At 45.8% G+C, this 15,606-nt stretch overlaps 1 protein-coding gene across 2 annotated transcripts in view; it reads right to left on the bottom strand.

The window, feature by feature from the left end:
* kazna (kazrin, periplakin interacting protein a) overlaps positions 1–15,606 on the bottom strand; it is an 86,714-nt gene that overhangs the window by 8,555 nt on the left and 62,553 nt on the right. For both annotated transcript variants that reach the window (XM_029155562.3, XM_029155563.3), the window contains exon 5: positions 2,361–2,552. In XM_029155562.3, coding sequence (XP_029011395.2) covers positions 2,361–2,552 — 192 coding nt within the window. The remainder of the gene's footprint in view (positions 1–2,360; positions 2,553–15,606) is intronic.

Below are 15,606 nucleotides of genomic sequence, written 5' to 3'. Positions count from 1 at the left end.
GCACTGTCGGAACGTTCACAATGTGCCGTCCTTGTAAAAACTGTGGGAAATCAAAGAGACGACATCTCGCGTCCAATCAATTGGAAGCGCAGATATTGCTGCAGTTAATGAGCTATTCTAGAGAACATTTGGCCTTTGTTTTTATCCCACGAGAAGCCACTTTAAACACAGCTATTTCAAAATCCAACAGCTTAATGACTCTTTCTGCTGTATTACACAAAAAGTAACCAGACAAAGACCTTTGAAGGCTGACAATCCAACCCACACATCCAAGTCTCGCTGCTTTGAATCCCAGACTACTTAATATGGCAAAAAAGAAGCCAAATGAGTCATTGCACAACAGAATCTATTTGATCTCTTGACTACAGAGAATGCTTTCTAACGCAGTGGTGATTATACTGTTAAAATCACAGTCATCCACATTTGTGAATGGCATTAAATCAAAGGATGATTTCTCTCCAAAATCAAACAGTTCAGGAATTAAAATATGCCCCAAATTGAATGGTTTTAAAAGTCCTTTCTTTGACAGAATCCTAACAATGAACCGTTGTGTTGCTTTTGGAAGTCATTCCAGTAACGTATTATCAAAGACTGCCTCTGAATTGCCTTGAATTATTATTACTTTGGTTTCCAGAACACTTTGGTCAATTCTGCACACGCTTTCAATTTTCCATCCATTGTCCCTCAGGCCCAACAGGACTGCTGTGGCCTATCAAGATCTTAATAAACACAAATTAAACTTATTTGGTCTCGACTGGTGTCCAAATATTCATCGAGTCACACATTTCAATAAGCTGGCTGTCCCTAAAGTCACCCCAAACAGCAGCAGCTGAAGCAGGAGGGATGCAACCAGCTCTGCTGCTGCTTTTCACGGCTGCTTTGAGTCTGTTCAAGCCACTGGACCCGATGGCCAGCATGGAGCTAAAGAAGAGCTGAGGGACCAATGATATGGAGAGTAATTACACACAAATAAATCACAAACCTGCTTTACTTTCATGGTAAGAACCAAGACATCAACAGCGCAACCCCTTCGCTCAGATTTGCAGGTTGCTCGTCGAATTTCCTCCAACAAAACCCAACGCAGGAGCAAATTTCCTGTTGTCCGCTCACAGATCCCATCGTGGGCGCACACCAGAGCCACCAGCTTAATGTTTCTGAGCCGCGTAAGCCGACCAAAAGCCATCTTTTATAAAGCTTTCATTAGCCACTGATTACTGCGAGGCCTGCTGGGATTGGCAGGACTTGGCTTTTATGTACAGACCTGTGTCATGGAGACGATTGTGAGCCTCTGTGCAGCACGTTCACACAGGCAGGCGTCTACTGTAGCTGTGGAGGAGATATTCGTGTGTGAGCTCTATTCTACCCCGTTTTGTGTTTTTCCTTCAGTTCGTTCGAGAGGCGTGGGCCGCGAGTGTCAACCGAAACGTGGCGGCAACAGAATCCACTGACAGCGTGTCATGCGTTTGTCTCGTACCAAACGGCGGTTTTGTGCTCCGCTCATTCCACGGGCAATAATTCTTTGAGAAGAATAATTCGCCGCCGCGCTGATGACATCTCTGCTTGATGCCCTGCAATCCGCTGCGCCGCCTGGCACTACTTCACTCTGCACAGGCTCTGAAGCTCAGCACTGCATTTATTCCCATCTCGCATACACTCACCAAACCTTCATTAACAAAAAGGTCTCGACTAATTTGCAGCATGTATTTATACATCTGTCATCCATTAAAATTTGACTTCTTAGTATAAACGTATGTCTGTTCTTTTATTTACAGCCTGAAGACATTGTATTTTTATGCATTCTAGGCAAACTGCTAGATTTACAAGAAACATGTCAAGCGTCTTATTTAATTTCAAATTCCCTCCGTTTCCCAATTCCCAAATTGACAAGCATTGTCCAAAACAAGTATTTCCACATCCTTCTCCAAAGTAAATAAAATCTAATAGCTACCACATGTACAGCAGTAAGTTGCGGGATGACTTATTTTTTCTTGTGCCCTATAAAAAAAGCGTCGGGAAACTTTAGAAAGACGCTTCCCGCGTAACAGTCAAGCCCTTGACAGATGAAAGGGAAATGAAACAAGAAAAGTGGAGAGAGAGGTGCACGGAATACAACAATGCAAATGCACCTGGTATCAAACCATGCACAATGTCTCAAGGCTGCTCCACAAACAATTATTAAACATATTGGATTTTATTAAAACCAATTAAAATTCATCCCACCGTTCTGAAAGCATTCAGACGAGCCAAACCGCTGCAGTCATATGCAAAGAGGGCATTGTCTTTTCTTTCTGCAGCGCCGCTGTCCATGTTATATATGGTGATTCTGAGTATCACATCATTGGTTCCTGTGTGGTCCTTACCTTGCAGGGCCTCCTTGGCTCGGTCCAGCTCCTGCTCCTTCTGGGTCAGCTGCACGCGGAGCTCGGTGGCCGAGAGCACGTCGGCCGAGCAGCCGCCCTGGGTCTCCTCCAGGTCTTTACTCAACATGTCCTTCATCTGCCGCAGCAGGTGCACCTCCTCCTGGAGCTGGGCCACCTCCTCACGCAGCAGGACTACAAAAGAGAAGCATACGGGCTTCAACAGGCGGCTTTGTTTCGGCCTTGCAGGCACAAAAGAGAGTTCAGTTTGAATTTCTGAAAATGCAAAAAGCATTTTAACATCACAACAGAAATTTCTGTTTTCATTTCTAATACAGAGCAAATTAACGTCGGCGTCAACTATAGTTGGACGAGGAGACACGACGCTTGCATTAGAATGAAATGTCTTTTTAAGCTGAGATTCACTTAATATTCCATGACCGGTGACTCCTTCATGTTGGCACTAAGAAGCACTCAAGCAAATGAAAACTGCAGCAGAAACAAAGCATTTCTTTCCCCAAATTCAGTCGCTGAAAATGTCTCAAAGTGCTTTTAACCAAACAGCAACAGAGAAAAAACAACTTTCTTTTATTTTCTTTCAGAACAGCAAAACTATTTCTCCAAACCAAAACTTCAAAGTCTAAACATTTCAGCTGAAAATGTGGCTGTTCCTGCTCACTGAATGTGTCTGCTGGTGCAATTCATACGCCAGTGTCAGATAGATGGTAGAAGGATGAGGAGACTGCTCAGCTCCATGTTGAACGGATCTACAAACAAGTAGTGGGTGTAAATCATGCTTCACACTCTCATATTCCAGCTGCAATATTACCGCCTAAAAAAATTTAATGAATCGAAGACAAACGGGAGAATTGAAAACTGCAGACTGAAAGTGACAAAGTACTGAGAGGAGCAAACAAATGAAAGGCCGAAGGCTGAACTTCAAATCTTCATTTTAGACAGTAAATCATTAAATGCGATGACACTGCGGCTTCAGAGATTAGGAAAGGGATGAAACTATTACTAGTAATCCCACAGTTGCTTTTTCTATGAAATATCCTACAATCAGGCCAAAAGCTAACAATAACCTGCTTTTAAGCAGGAAGCAAGACACGTTTGACAGCAGCCGCTCAGTGACGCTGGTCTCCATCTCCTGGATACACAGCTGTGACAGATGTAACCAGTTGTGACAACCAACAATAACGGGACCTTGACATGGATCACTAGTGAAACTTGAACGGACCTTTAAGACCAGTTCACCGACTGTACCTGTTGCACCCGCTTCCCGGGGGCTCGCGCATCTTTTAATTCATACTGTAGCTGCCTACTAAATTATGGAAATGAAATGTAAAAGGGGCTATTAGAAGAAGGGTCGTGGAAAAGCGTTGGCCAGTGGAGTGTCGTTACACAGAGGCAGACTTAATGGACCCCATAATAGAAGCACAATTCACGGAGGAACTTGAGCAGCGACAGCCTCACTGGAAAACCAAACTGGAAACAGTTGGAAATGCGAGACCTCGGCTGTGGTTAAAAATCCTAGACACAGACTAGATTTGATTACATTTACATCCAGTCTAACAGTGGCTGCCTAACAACTGATCACAGTCCACACTGAACAGAAACACTGCTTATCCTAACAACCAACACTATATTTACAGGAAGGTGTGACAGGGTTAGCAACCGAGTGTTACAGCTCTAATTCTAGGCTTTGGCCACTGCAGGCAGGTCCAGGTACAGGAGGAAGAACTAAATGGTGCCATAAAACTACTGTAGGGCTATAATTAGTATCTGGCTGTAGTATTTCAGTTCTGATCTCTCAGATAAGAACCCATATGAATAAACCTATGGAAACTATGCAGGTGATGACTTTGCATCATCACACTGCTGCTTCCTGACCCAACAAGTCTGTGACTCATTCCCACTTGTTTGCGCCAGTGACAGATCATGGCTGGAATCCCTCCGCTCTCTGCGGCGCGGAGTGTTAGAAGCGCGGTCTAAGTGAGCCACAGCAGGCGTTGGCGGAGCGTCTGGGGTGGAAACAGATTTGTTATTGTCTCTCCCAGTTTTCTGCGTGCGAGCGCAGCACTCTAGATAAGGCAGTCAGAGGTGGAGTGGGAGGGTGGGGTGGAGTGGACTGGAGATAGCCCCCCCCCCCATTTTTCAGTGTCCGCATTGCCTCTAGGTTGGCAGGAAGCGCACGCTCCAGCTCTGCATTACAAATGACGGTGAGGGTGGAAGCTTTCTGATAAGTGTTATCTCTCCTGCTCTCGCCTCCAGGACTCGGAACGGCTCATTCTCATGGAGGGTCCTCGGCGCAACAGCTGGAGGAGGGAGAGCTACAGCTTAACATGTTTATTCATATGCAAATGAGCTTAATTATCTTCTTACTGTACTTGTTCAGGTGTTTTGTTTGCCTGGCACTTTTCTCATTTACAGATTTTGTTTAAATTTGTCATACATTTCAAATACATAGATTTTACTTCGCTTGGAGCCTTATGAGCCTCTATCGTGTTTTGATTTCAGCATAATCAGTTTCTAAATGAAACATGGACCTTGGCTAGGTTTTTGCATAACAGCCTTAACAGTGAGGTGGAAGATAAGCACCAATGTTCTGTTTCTCATAAAGCTGCAACAAAAGTAAAAGCTGATTTTACCTGAACTCCTCCTGAATCAAAAATCCAACAAAAGTACAAGTATAAAAGAAAAATGTTGCTGTCAAGAGTGTTGAACTGCTGTGCTTTACACTGGACATGTGTTCCTCTGTTGCCATCACAACCAGACGTTTTCGACCCCTGCGTTAGCTCAGCCCGCCAGCTCTCCGACGGCCAGGCAGAGGCAGCAGCTTCTGTGCTCCAACATGACAGCTACAATACAAGTCTGACATGAGGCTGTGTCGTTTCGATCATTACTTCGACACCAGCGGTCGACTATTCTCGGTTGCCGATACTGAGTAAACGGTATCTGTAACAAAGTCCGAACAGGGCAAGAAACGCAAGTAGAGACATGGTCTGACCGAGTATTAGATGGGATTAGGGAGGAGTGAGTGACAGCAACATCTACAGTATGAGAATGAGTGGTGATGAACAAAAAAGTTCTCAAGGACTAAAGGAATAGCAGATTAGATGGTAAAAGACTTATCTCTGTGTTTGCATATTCTGTTTCTAGCGCTCAGAAATACACTAAACTGTCAACGGGAGTTTCCTTAAATAGCACAGGCTTAATGTTCTTCTTTGACTGAAGTGTTGTGCAACTTTGAAGTGCCACAGGGATTAAACTGAGGCTAATGACTCAGTCTGCAAAGCAAAAGAAATATATGCATTCATTGACCCCTCCTCCATCACTACCTAACTCCCTTACAACCCCCCAAAATGTTCTTCTCGCCTCTGGTTATTATGATCCATCCACACAGTAAATAAAATCTCCATTCTCCACCACTGTTGTAAATGACAGCCGGAATGTGCACATTTGCATAATAGCGGTCGCGCATCACCCGACGCGTAGTTGCTACAGATGAAGTATGAATCTGATCAGTGTCGTTTCCCGTTTGTAGGATGAGACAAAGTGACCGTCGTCCTGCAGCGAGTGGCAACTGCAGGGCATTCATAAAAACGCCGTGAAATAATCGGCTGTGTGAAGCGACTTAAACTAAAAGAAACATCATTGAACATCATCAACGTGGCATTTGACAAAAACCAGTTCAGTCAACGCACGGTGCCGAGATGAATGCCTCCGAGACGCTGCGAAGAAGCGCACAATAGCTACGCTTCATCCTTTCTCCACCAGAGAACACTGTAGCGTTCAGCTGCTGAATCCTAATCTGCAGTCCGGACACACACAAAGCGCCTCCGCTGTGCAGAACAAACCCAAATCAGGAGTGTGTTAAATACAAAAAAAAGGGAGCGGGAGAGAGCAGTCAGGGTCAAGGATGTGAGCAGCAAGTGCTTTCATGAGGAGGAAGCAACAGCCCACATCCTCTTATTTGTTTTGGACTTAAGTATAATCATTCAAGCGGGGCCAGCAAAGTCGTGGCCCTGCCTGAATGATTATATTCAAACACAATCTCCCCAGAACCATTCAGAGACGCCACGCTGGGTTAAAAGCTTAACCCATCACCGCTGCCTCGAACACATCTAAAATAAATAAATCATTGATTATAGAGCACTTATGCTAATGTGATTAAGAATTGTTCGAAGAAGCGCTAGCGAGGGTCGGGCCTAAAGGCAGAACAACAACCGCGGCCCCGCCAGCCAGACTGCACAGAGGGGAAGCGTCGGGGCTCATCAAAGCCCGTTCAGCCACGCCAACGCCTCTCCTGCTAATTAGGTGAGAAACTTCAGTGATGTAATTTCAAATCCTCACAACTTTAATGCGATTTAGAGCAGCACAAGCATTTCACCAGCTAGACTCCACAAAATCCAGACGGACAACGGCGTAATTCCACAGACAACTACACGCAGGAGAGCCTCCAGGCTACGCACGGGTTCTGTCATGGCTGCTTTTCCCCATGAGTGTGTCCTAGGACAGGACGTGAACTTCATCGTCAGAGATCAGCAGAGCCAGGGAATTAAATGCCCAGAGTGAATAAGTCACCAACGCTGTAACAGTTGGGTCTGTTGAGTGTGAGCTGAGCTTTTTAGAGCAATAGAATGATGCGCTAAACACAAAGAAAGTGATTGTCACAGGTACAACACAAGGTGTTAAACATCTGCCAGATGTGCAGCAAAGAGACTGAAGCGAACGCGCAAGCGAGTGCTTTCACACCACGTCATTCGGGGCAGATTGACAAGATAGATTTCCCTTTTAAGAGGGATGCACACGCGCAGACACACACTCATCTTTGTGGCGCGCTGATGGGACATTCATCACCGCTTCCTGACGGCAGCGACGCCTGCGCTCTGACTGATGAAGGCGGCCCGCAGCCTCCGCTCCGCCTGGGAGTGCTTTGCTCCGGATTAGCCAGTCAATTCTGATGAGCACAACTATTTCCCTGCGTCGCCTGAGGAGATGACAGCGGGGAGACAAAAAAGGAAAAAACACACCTTGCTTTGGGCCACAGCGAAGAAGTCAGGCCAATACGCTGTATTAATAATTTTAGTGTATTCATGAGCTCCCCGGTCTGGAGGGAGAGTCTCACCTTGTCTTCTCTAACCTGATAAACTACATACAGTATGTACAAACGTTAGAAAATCAACAGTTATAACAGAATTAAGAAAATCAAATAAGAAACGAGTTTTGCTTCATAGTGTAGCTCAAAACCCCAAATCATTAAATAGGATTTGATAAAAACATTTGAGAAGTTGGCAACACCTTGTCAAGACAAAGTATCTTAAGCCCATCACAACCATATTCACCACAACAGGCCTTTAAGTGATGATGTCATAGCTCCCTCACCTCTAGTCAGCTTTTGACATCACAAAATCTGACATCCACATGCTGAAAAGCCTATTTCATGCTTCAGGTCCTTGGAGTAATGGGGGCAGAAGCTGTGAGGTTCAAATTCAGCAGTGGGAGGAGAGAGAAAACCTGATCAGATAGAAAGATAGGCAGTAATCCCAGCTGCTGCATTCCAACAGCTGGATGGTATCAGCCACAACTGGGAACAAACACATGGAGAGAGCTGAGCAGCTGCACAGTATCCGTACACACTGCTACAACTAAATCAGCATTTTTCTTCCTCGAGAAAGGCGAGAAGAGATTTGCATCCATCTTTGTGATAATGTCCCATTACAGGACATGCAGCACCTAAACAACCCGTCTCTCTCTCTCTACGCTTGTGCCAGATTCGCACTAATCCGTCAAAACAATGTGTTGTATCGGAGCCTGCTGTCTATGACGCGGAACCGCAAACAGCGAGATTGTGCCCGTCTACAGCTGCAGACGGGCCGACAAACACCGGGCGGCTTTACGAATTCCTCCGTCACAGAGATTAGCAGCGGAGTTTCAGTGAAACTGCGAGAGGTGCCGCCGGGGTCCTGAGGGATAACCGCTCAGGCAGAGGATGCGAGGAGGGAGCCGTTACGGCAAAACTGGAGGAGACGGAGACAGTGCACGAGCCAGAGTGGGCGCTGTATCGCAGAGGTGATTATGAAGGGGCAGGCCGACGCCTGTCCTCCCCCGTGAGCTGCTTATTAGCTCTGCGCTATTCATCGTCCTCCAGTGCTGCGTGTACACTAAGTAGGCATTCAGGGGGCCAATAAACGCTGCTGTGTCACTGCCATCGTTGAAACCTGCGCCGTCTGTTTATTTTGGGAAATGGCCACTTTGTTTTGACGGCAGCCGAAGTTGGTGCTGTATAGAATGGTGCTTTCCTGAGATGCCTCCTCCAGATAGGGGCGACTGGTTCTGGTTCCAATCCGTGCAGCTCATGCCAGAGATGATGAGAATATTAATTGGTTGCATCATACCGGGCTGTAATTGCTGCTGGCGAGCTGTGCAGAATTCCTGATTCGAACAGGAAAGTGTATTCCATTCAGGCGTGATAGGAAACAGTGTCTGTAAACACACACATGCCCGAAACATTACCTTGTTTTTTTAACATCTGTTTCCGCTAGATTTTGTTCCTGGTTGATAACAGCGAGCTGTTATTGTTCACCGCGTTTTGTATTAGGCAAACAAATCAACTGTTATTTTCAGAGAGAGTCTTATTGTGCATGAGTGGGAGTCAAGTAGATAACAAACCAACAACTTCTGATGCCAGAGGAACAATAAACAAGCGGTGTTTTGGCGACAGATTCCAGGACTGGAGGAAAAAGAAGAAATCTGTTACAGTAGTTGGGTTAGCAGCTCTGTAGATGACGAACTAAGAGGTGTTTTGTGTCCATTCCTGGTGTATGTCATTAAAATAAAACCACCACTGGTGCAAAAAATGAACTGACGCTGTGTCACGTCTGACGTTTCATCAGTAAAGCGTATATTAATCCATGTACAGTGTCAGTGAAGATTTCTACTTCAACTATGAAGACATTTGAACTTAATGACTACGGTGATATCAGTTTAAAAAAAAGCAAAATATCTCAGCTTTGTGAAATCTGCTAAATACCAAATTTTCCAATAGGGCCGAAACTACCCATGCTTATGTTGATTCCTGCCTCTATTGTTCCTCTTCTCAACAAAATATGGAGAATGTGACACATTAGTGAGCTTGAAAGCATGACTAGAACTGAACAACAGATGAAACAACAAAGGTTCCAATCAGTCCAACCTCAAACAAAGTAGTAGCAAATCTGACTCGGCAGGTCTTATGATAATTATATTTGGTTTATCAATGTCTTTGGCAGGTGCTGCTGCATCTTTAGCTTCTGTGTGTGTCATAACAGGCAGAAACCAGCTACTGTAGTGCAGCACCCAAGGGAGTCGCCCGCTGCATTCACCTGCTGTCAGTGAAAGGAGACAATTACACAGCTAGGACCCAACTCAGCTGTTACTGTAATTATGCTGTCAAACTGAGCCTGGTTCCAAAACATCCACACACACACGCACGCACGCACGCACGCACGCACGCACGCACGCGCGCACACACGCGCGCACACACACACGCGCGCACACACACACGCGCGCACACACACACGCGCGCACACACACACGCGCGCACACACACACACCCTTATATTAGGTACAGCTATGACACAAATATTCCTTTAACAAGGCCACAATTTCAGTCAGTGTCAAAAAAGTGATACTACTACAATGTTTATTATTATTAATTACGAGTGGCTGATGTTTTGGCCACCATACAGTTGTATGGATACACATTCTGTACAGGTAGGTCAGCGAGTGGCCGTGTGTGCAGATCTACTGAGCCACCCACTGGGGGTTCTTGTGGTGATCAAACCCCCAGGTCTGTAATACCTTTAATATTCTGCCTGAAGCAGGTACTATATGAGTAAACATACCTCGCTGCTATGGTTACAAGCAGTTTTGGCTGCATGACAAATATCAAGTCCTAGTTAGGAACAGAGAGCACACGGTTCTGCAGCCTTAGCGGAGTCGGACAGAGAAACGTGAGTAAGCACAATCAGCAGTACGTACAGTACACGAGCGCACCAAGCCTCAGGGGGAGGGGGTTCGGCTTTGCACTACGTTGTGTCACCGCCACAGCTTGAGGTTAGGGTTACAACACAATACACGCTCGACAAACACACAGAGCGCTGTGTCTTTCCACGGGTTACTGAAGTTCTAGAGGCTTTATTCTGGTGAAGGGCAGGTGAACTAAACCCACAAAGAGGGAACACTCAGCTAGAGCTGGGAAACCAGTTGACAGCTGCTGATGGTTTGCATTTTTGCAAAACGTGCATTTGGGAAAAAAAAGATCTGCACCCACACCAGACCAGTGTTTACACTAGAAACATACCAGAGCCTTTATCACACAAAAAAACAGCTGTTTGGAGAGAAAGCTCACTGCTCGAATCCTCCCTGACAGATGGCAAAATGTCTTCCAACCGCCTCGAAGTTGCCCAGAAAAAGCTCAGATTAAGGTTCATCAACCGTTAACAGCCTCACGCTTCATGGTTTCAAAGTCACTCGTGCTGTATCTCTGCAGAAGCCGGAAAACGCGGATCTGGAACTTCTCCAGTCAGCTGGAAAAAGAGTCAAAGCGGCATTGAGCACGACTGACAGACGCTGTCTCCGTGATCAAACAATAACAACTAGTCTGAGGTCAGCGCGGGTTAAAGTCTCCCAACGGCTCCGCACCAGAGGCCGACTGGGTGACTCACCATCAGACCTGACACCTGGCAACACGTGAACATCCTGAAGCTAAAAACACATCTCTATTTATTATAAGACTGAACCCTACTTTGTATTGCAGTCTGAACGAGCAAAGGGTTTTCACTCACTCACCAGAGAGCCTCCGCTCCCCGTCTGACTTCATCCCCTCCTCCGAGGGGGGGTTTCTAGAGGGTTCCAGGATCTGTCAGGTGTGTGCTGGAAACTTTCTGGACGCCCACGGAGACAAAATCCAAAAGTCCTGGTCCTCCCAAGTGCTTCTTGCTCAGACTTTGACCATTTCTATTTGTTCCCCCCAGTGAACTCAGACTGGGTAAACACCAGGAAACTCATCCAGCCGCCGTGTCCTTCTGTCTGCGAACCTGTTCAAGGCTGCTCCCACGGCTTCGGTGACACAGCAACACCCAGCCCCTCCCCCGTACTCAGGCGCTTCACTGCGAATGGAGGAGGAGGATCCCAGCTGGGCTGTCGTCATCGTTTTCCCAGGGGAGGAGCCTCGCTGCAGGCAGGTGAGCAGTTCAACCCCGACAGGCTCCATAGTTACGGCGCGTCAGCCGCTGACCTGCCTGAGGTCTCAGCGAGGCAACACCTTTAAAAGGAAGCGTTGGAATCGCAACAGGTGTGTTTCCGCCTCAACCCCGTGTGTTTGAGTGCCTCGTTCAGGTTGCTAATGAGGACGCATTTTCCTCTAACTGCATTTCTGTCATTTCTCCACTTCATGTGGGGGATTAAGCAAACAGACTCTCCACCGGGCGTTGACGCAGCCCTCGCAGTGACATATTGCTGAAGGCAGTCAGGTCGTGGCAGGACTGATGATGTGCGAGTGAGTCAGGCCTGAAACCCTGATTTCTAAAGGTTGATAAGCACATGCATTAATTAGGATTTATTCAGCCGCCTGGGAGGAAAAGATAAAACCTCTTAAAATCAGCAGCGCGAGGAGCTGGACCATTAGTAGAAGCTCTACAATTTAAGTAGACATAGAATTAGTCACAGAAAAGGCAGAAGCAACAGAATAAAATACTTATATAAAAGGCGAACAAAATTATTCCTTAAAGTTATTTCCCTTTCTTCCCTTATTAATTAGGAGCCCACCAGGGTTCTCTGCTGTGTCTTTTGTGTGCCAAACTAAATCAGAAAGTATTGTTAGAAATTAAACTACGTATTTAATTCATACTATTCTAAATATTTGCTTTCTCAATAGTCTGTATTGTTTAATATGCATGTTTAGGTGCTGCTGTGCTGCAGTAACAGGAGGCCAGAGGATCCGTCCAGTTCGTCTCACGCTGCATTAATCAATAAAGTCACATCATTTAGACATGACCTTATACAATTAGGTTTCAGAACCTGCTTCTGGCTGCGAGATGCAATTAATTACACTCAAAAATGTGCAAGAATTAAACGCTGGCTGCTGAACCACCTTTTATTACACGGCTCATTGGAGCCTCTGACTCTCCACCGAGCCGAGAGGCACGTGCTATAGCAAATCACAGACCGTGGGCACAGGCAGGAAATACCAGGACATTCAGACAGCATCTCCGCATTTACACGCTGAAGCGCCTTTAATGTCTGTTGCTCAACAAAAACAGATGGAATCTTGATCGTCTCCTCTGCACAGTGTGACATTTGAGAATCACTCAATGCACCAGCGCTCTCTCTCGCTCTCTCTCTCTCACTCACTCTCTCTCTCTTAATCAAGCACCTGAAGAATATCATCTATTGTCCATTGTTTCCACACAGGCCTGTAATGGACAAAGTGAGGAAACTGAATGCGTCTCTAAACCTAGAGACACGCAGCAGATTAAAAGCCAAAGGTACAGCGTGAGCCACCAGCTGCTGCATCTTGTCCAGCAGACGGATTTCACTTCATCACAACCCACAAAGAACACTCAGCAGAAAGCAGCGATGTGGCAGCACACAATTGGAATCCGGGCATTGATTTTTGTTGGGGCTTATTTTCCTGCTACAGTCACCAGCCCATTTTATGATATCGCAACAAAGGCCTCGTGAAAAGAAGGCGGCGCAGAGAAGGCCCGCAGCAGCTACACGCGGTTATTGAGGACATGGTGGGGCTCTGCAGAGCACCCAGTGGTTTAAGATGATGAGAGGAGGCTCAGCAACGACTTCGTTACAGAAACCTGCATAGGGAGCGCTGTTTGTTATGTGAAGCTGTGGGTGGCGAAGTTATTTAAAGAATTGTGCTGGTGAGATTCTAAAGCCTGGGGAATAATGGCAGCAGCTGCTGAAACGCGGGCCGACCTAGAAGACGACGCTTTCTGACGTGTGATTAAAGACCAAAATCAAGGTTACGCCAGCAGGAGGCTGCCGTTATCATCATTACGCCGCTAAGCTTCCAACCTGGGGAGACGGAGGAGTCTCGCATACTCCATTACAACCTGGAGCACCTCTGTTAGTTCGCGAGACGACTACAACATGTTCATTACGCTATTATTGTTCCAGATCTGCTGGGACAAGCTGGCGTCGTATAAGGTAACCAGGAAGTGGTCCAGCTGCCGCTCAGGCACAGACCCGTATGAAGATAAAGTACTAATCAGCAGGTCTGTTGGGTTTCTAATTAAAAGAACTTGGCACACGCCGCCTATTTACACTGCATCAAATCACACCACTGGGACTGGAGAACAACAGTAAATTACAGTAGCTTTTTGTGCTACATGTAGCTCTAAAGGCAAGAGTAACAGTGTTTACTTAAGTGGCTTAGGTGGAATTATCAATACTAACCAGGTTATGCGCGTGATTTGCCCGTAGCGTCCATGTTCATGCTCCTGAGGTGTGGGACGCCCTCAGGTGATGAGCTGAGAGAGTCGCTCCTTAAATACAAATCAATGGATGCAGCCACTGTTCACAGTGCGAAGGACGGACGACCACGCAGAGCTGCCCGGACAACATCAACCCGCCAGTCTACGCGTAAAACAGTGACGTCACTGCAGCACAAAAGGGAATAAATGTAACGGTGAGACCAAAGTAAAGACGCTTCTTTCCTCTATTCCTTTGAAGGCTTCTGTTCTCACACCTTCCAGCCTTCAATCGGAAGGGAACCGCCGGCGCTCGATCCACTCAGCTCTCTCCTTCTCCCCCTCTCAACTCGTCACCTCTACTGCCAGTCCACCTGTGTGTGCCAGCTCAGTTCAGCTGCCATTGGGCCACTTTAACAGCTATTTGAAGGACAGACAGAAGGTACATGTACTGCTCAATCAGTTGGCCGCATTGTGTCGACAATAATTTAGGTAGAGAACAAACCATGCTTCATTTGTTTTCTCTTTCATTTTAGATATGGTAGCCAAAACATTAGAATGACCTTTTAATATACTGCCAGCTGTGTTTTCCTCATAATAAACATGTATTAGAATTATTCCCTTTGACAGCTTCTTCTGACAGCAGGAATTATAACCATGTGAAGGCAGGATCGATGGCAGAGATGCTTGCATTAAGTGGCCAGAGAGTAAAGTATATATTTTATTTTATAGTGTTTAACTTCTGGTCGTGCAATTTATGTGAAAATCCATTTTTAAAAATGACTTTTGATTTGTGTAGCTCAAAAGTCCCATAGCGCATTAAAGCTGTAACTCACAGGCAGGTACAGTGACGAGCATCCATAAAAGTGCCGCTACTCGCCCCAAGTTTACTTTACATGCAGTGTAATTGACATATCATTAAAAGGCTTCCACCTAAATCTGCTGCAGTGATACTAGCGGTGATACTATTACTACTGTAGCAGATTATAGGCCGCTGAGGAATCAGGTGAAGGTCATAAGTGCACATTCACTGCTTCTGCTCCATTACCTAAAGACACAGCTAACACCAAGAATTTCACACCATCTCAAACCTGGCAATTTTGAATTAATGGTCCACATCACAAAGTCTTACAGCAGACACACACTGCTATGCAACTCAAACTAATGAGATGCTACGTCTATGGTAGACTTACACTTGTTCACAAATATTATGTAATGAATAGAGCAGAAGTACAGGCAGACAGCTCTGGATCTAAACTACAATGTAGCTGTGAAACCGAATAAAACTTAACTGAAATAAAATCATTTCCTGGGGATCTACTGATTAGTGCTGAAATGAAGCCTAAACGTCCTGAAATGCAACTTTTTGACTTTCTGACCTTTCGAATCCACTTTTCAGCATCTGCTCTTAATGAAGTTGTGTGACTCAATGGACGGTCAGACTGCTGATCCACTGCCTTTGTCTATTTCAGCCTCTGAGTAGCCATTAATGAAAAGGCCAAACACACACACACACACACACACACACACACACACACAGACAAAAAAAACCTTTGTCTATGTTGCAACACAGTGTTTGACATTTGTGCAAACACACGCCCTCTATGACAACCTTGCATTGTTGTCTATAGTAATTTGAGCGACTGCCTAAATCGACTGCAGGATTGTTACCCCACATGAGCACATCTACTGTAAACCCAACTACTGTATGGTGATTTCAACACACCCAATATCTAGTTTGACTATTTTGTGCATTTCTGTCATTCTGACATAAGCAC

Source organism: Betta splendens, chromosome 7 (assembly GCF_900634795.4).
Source record: "Betta splendens chromosome 7, fBetSpl5.4, whole genome shotgun sequence".
Classification (NCBI taxonomy): domain Eukaryota; kingdom Metazoa; phylum Chordata; class Actinopteri; order Anabantiformes; family Osphronemidae; genus Betta; species Betta splendens.
The sequence above is the reverse complement of the archived record's forward strand: the minus strand, read 5'-3'. Positions and strand labels throughout refer to the sequence as shown.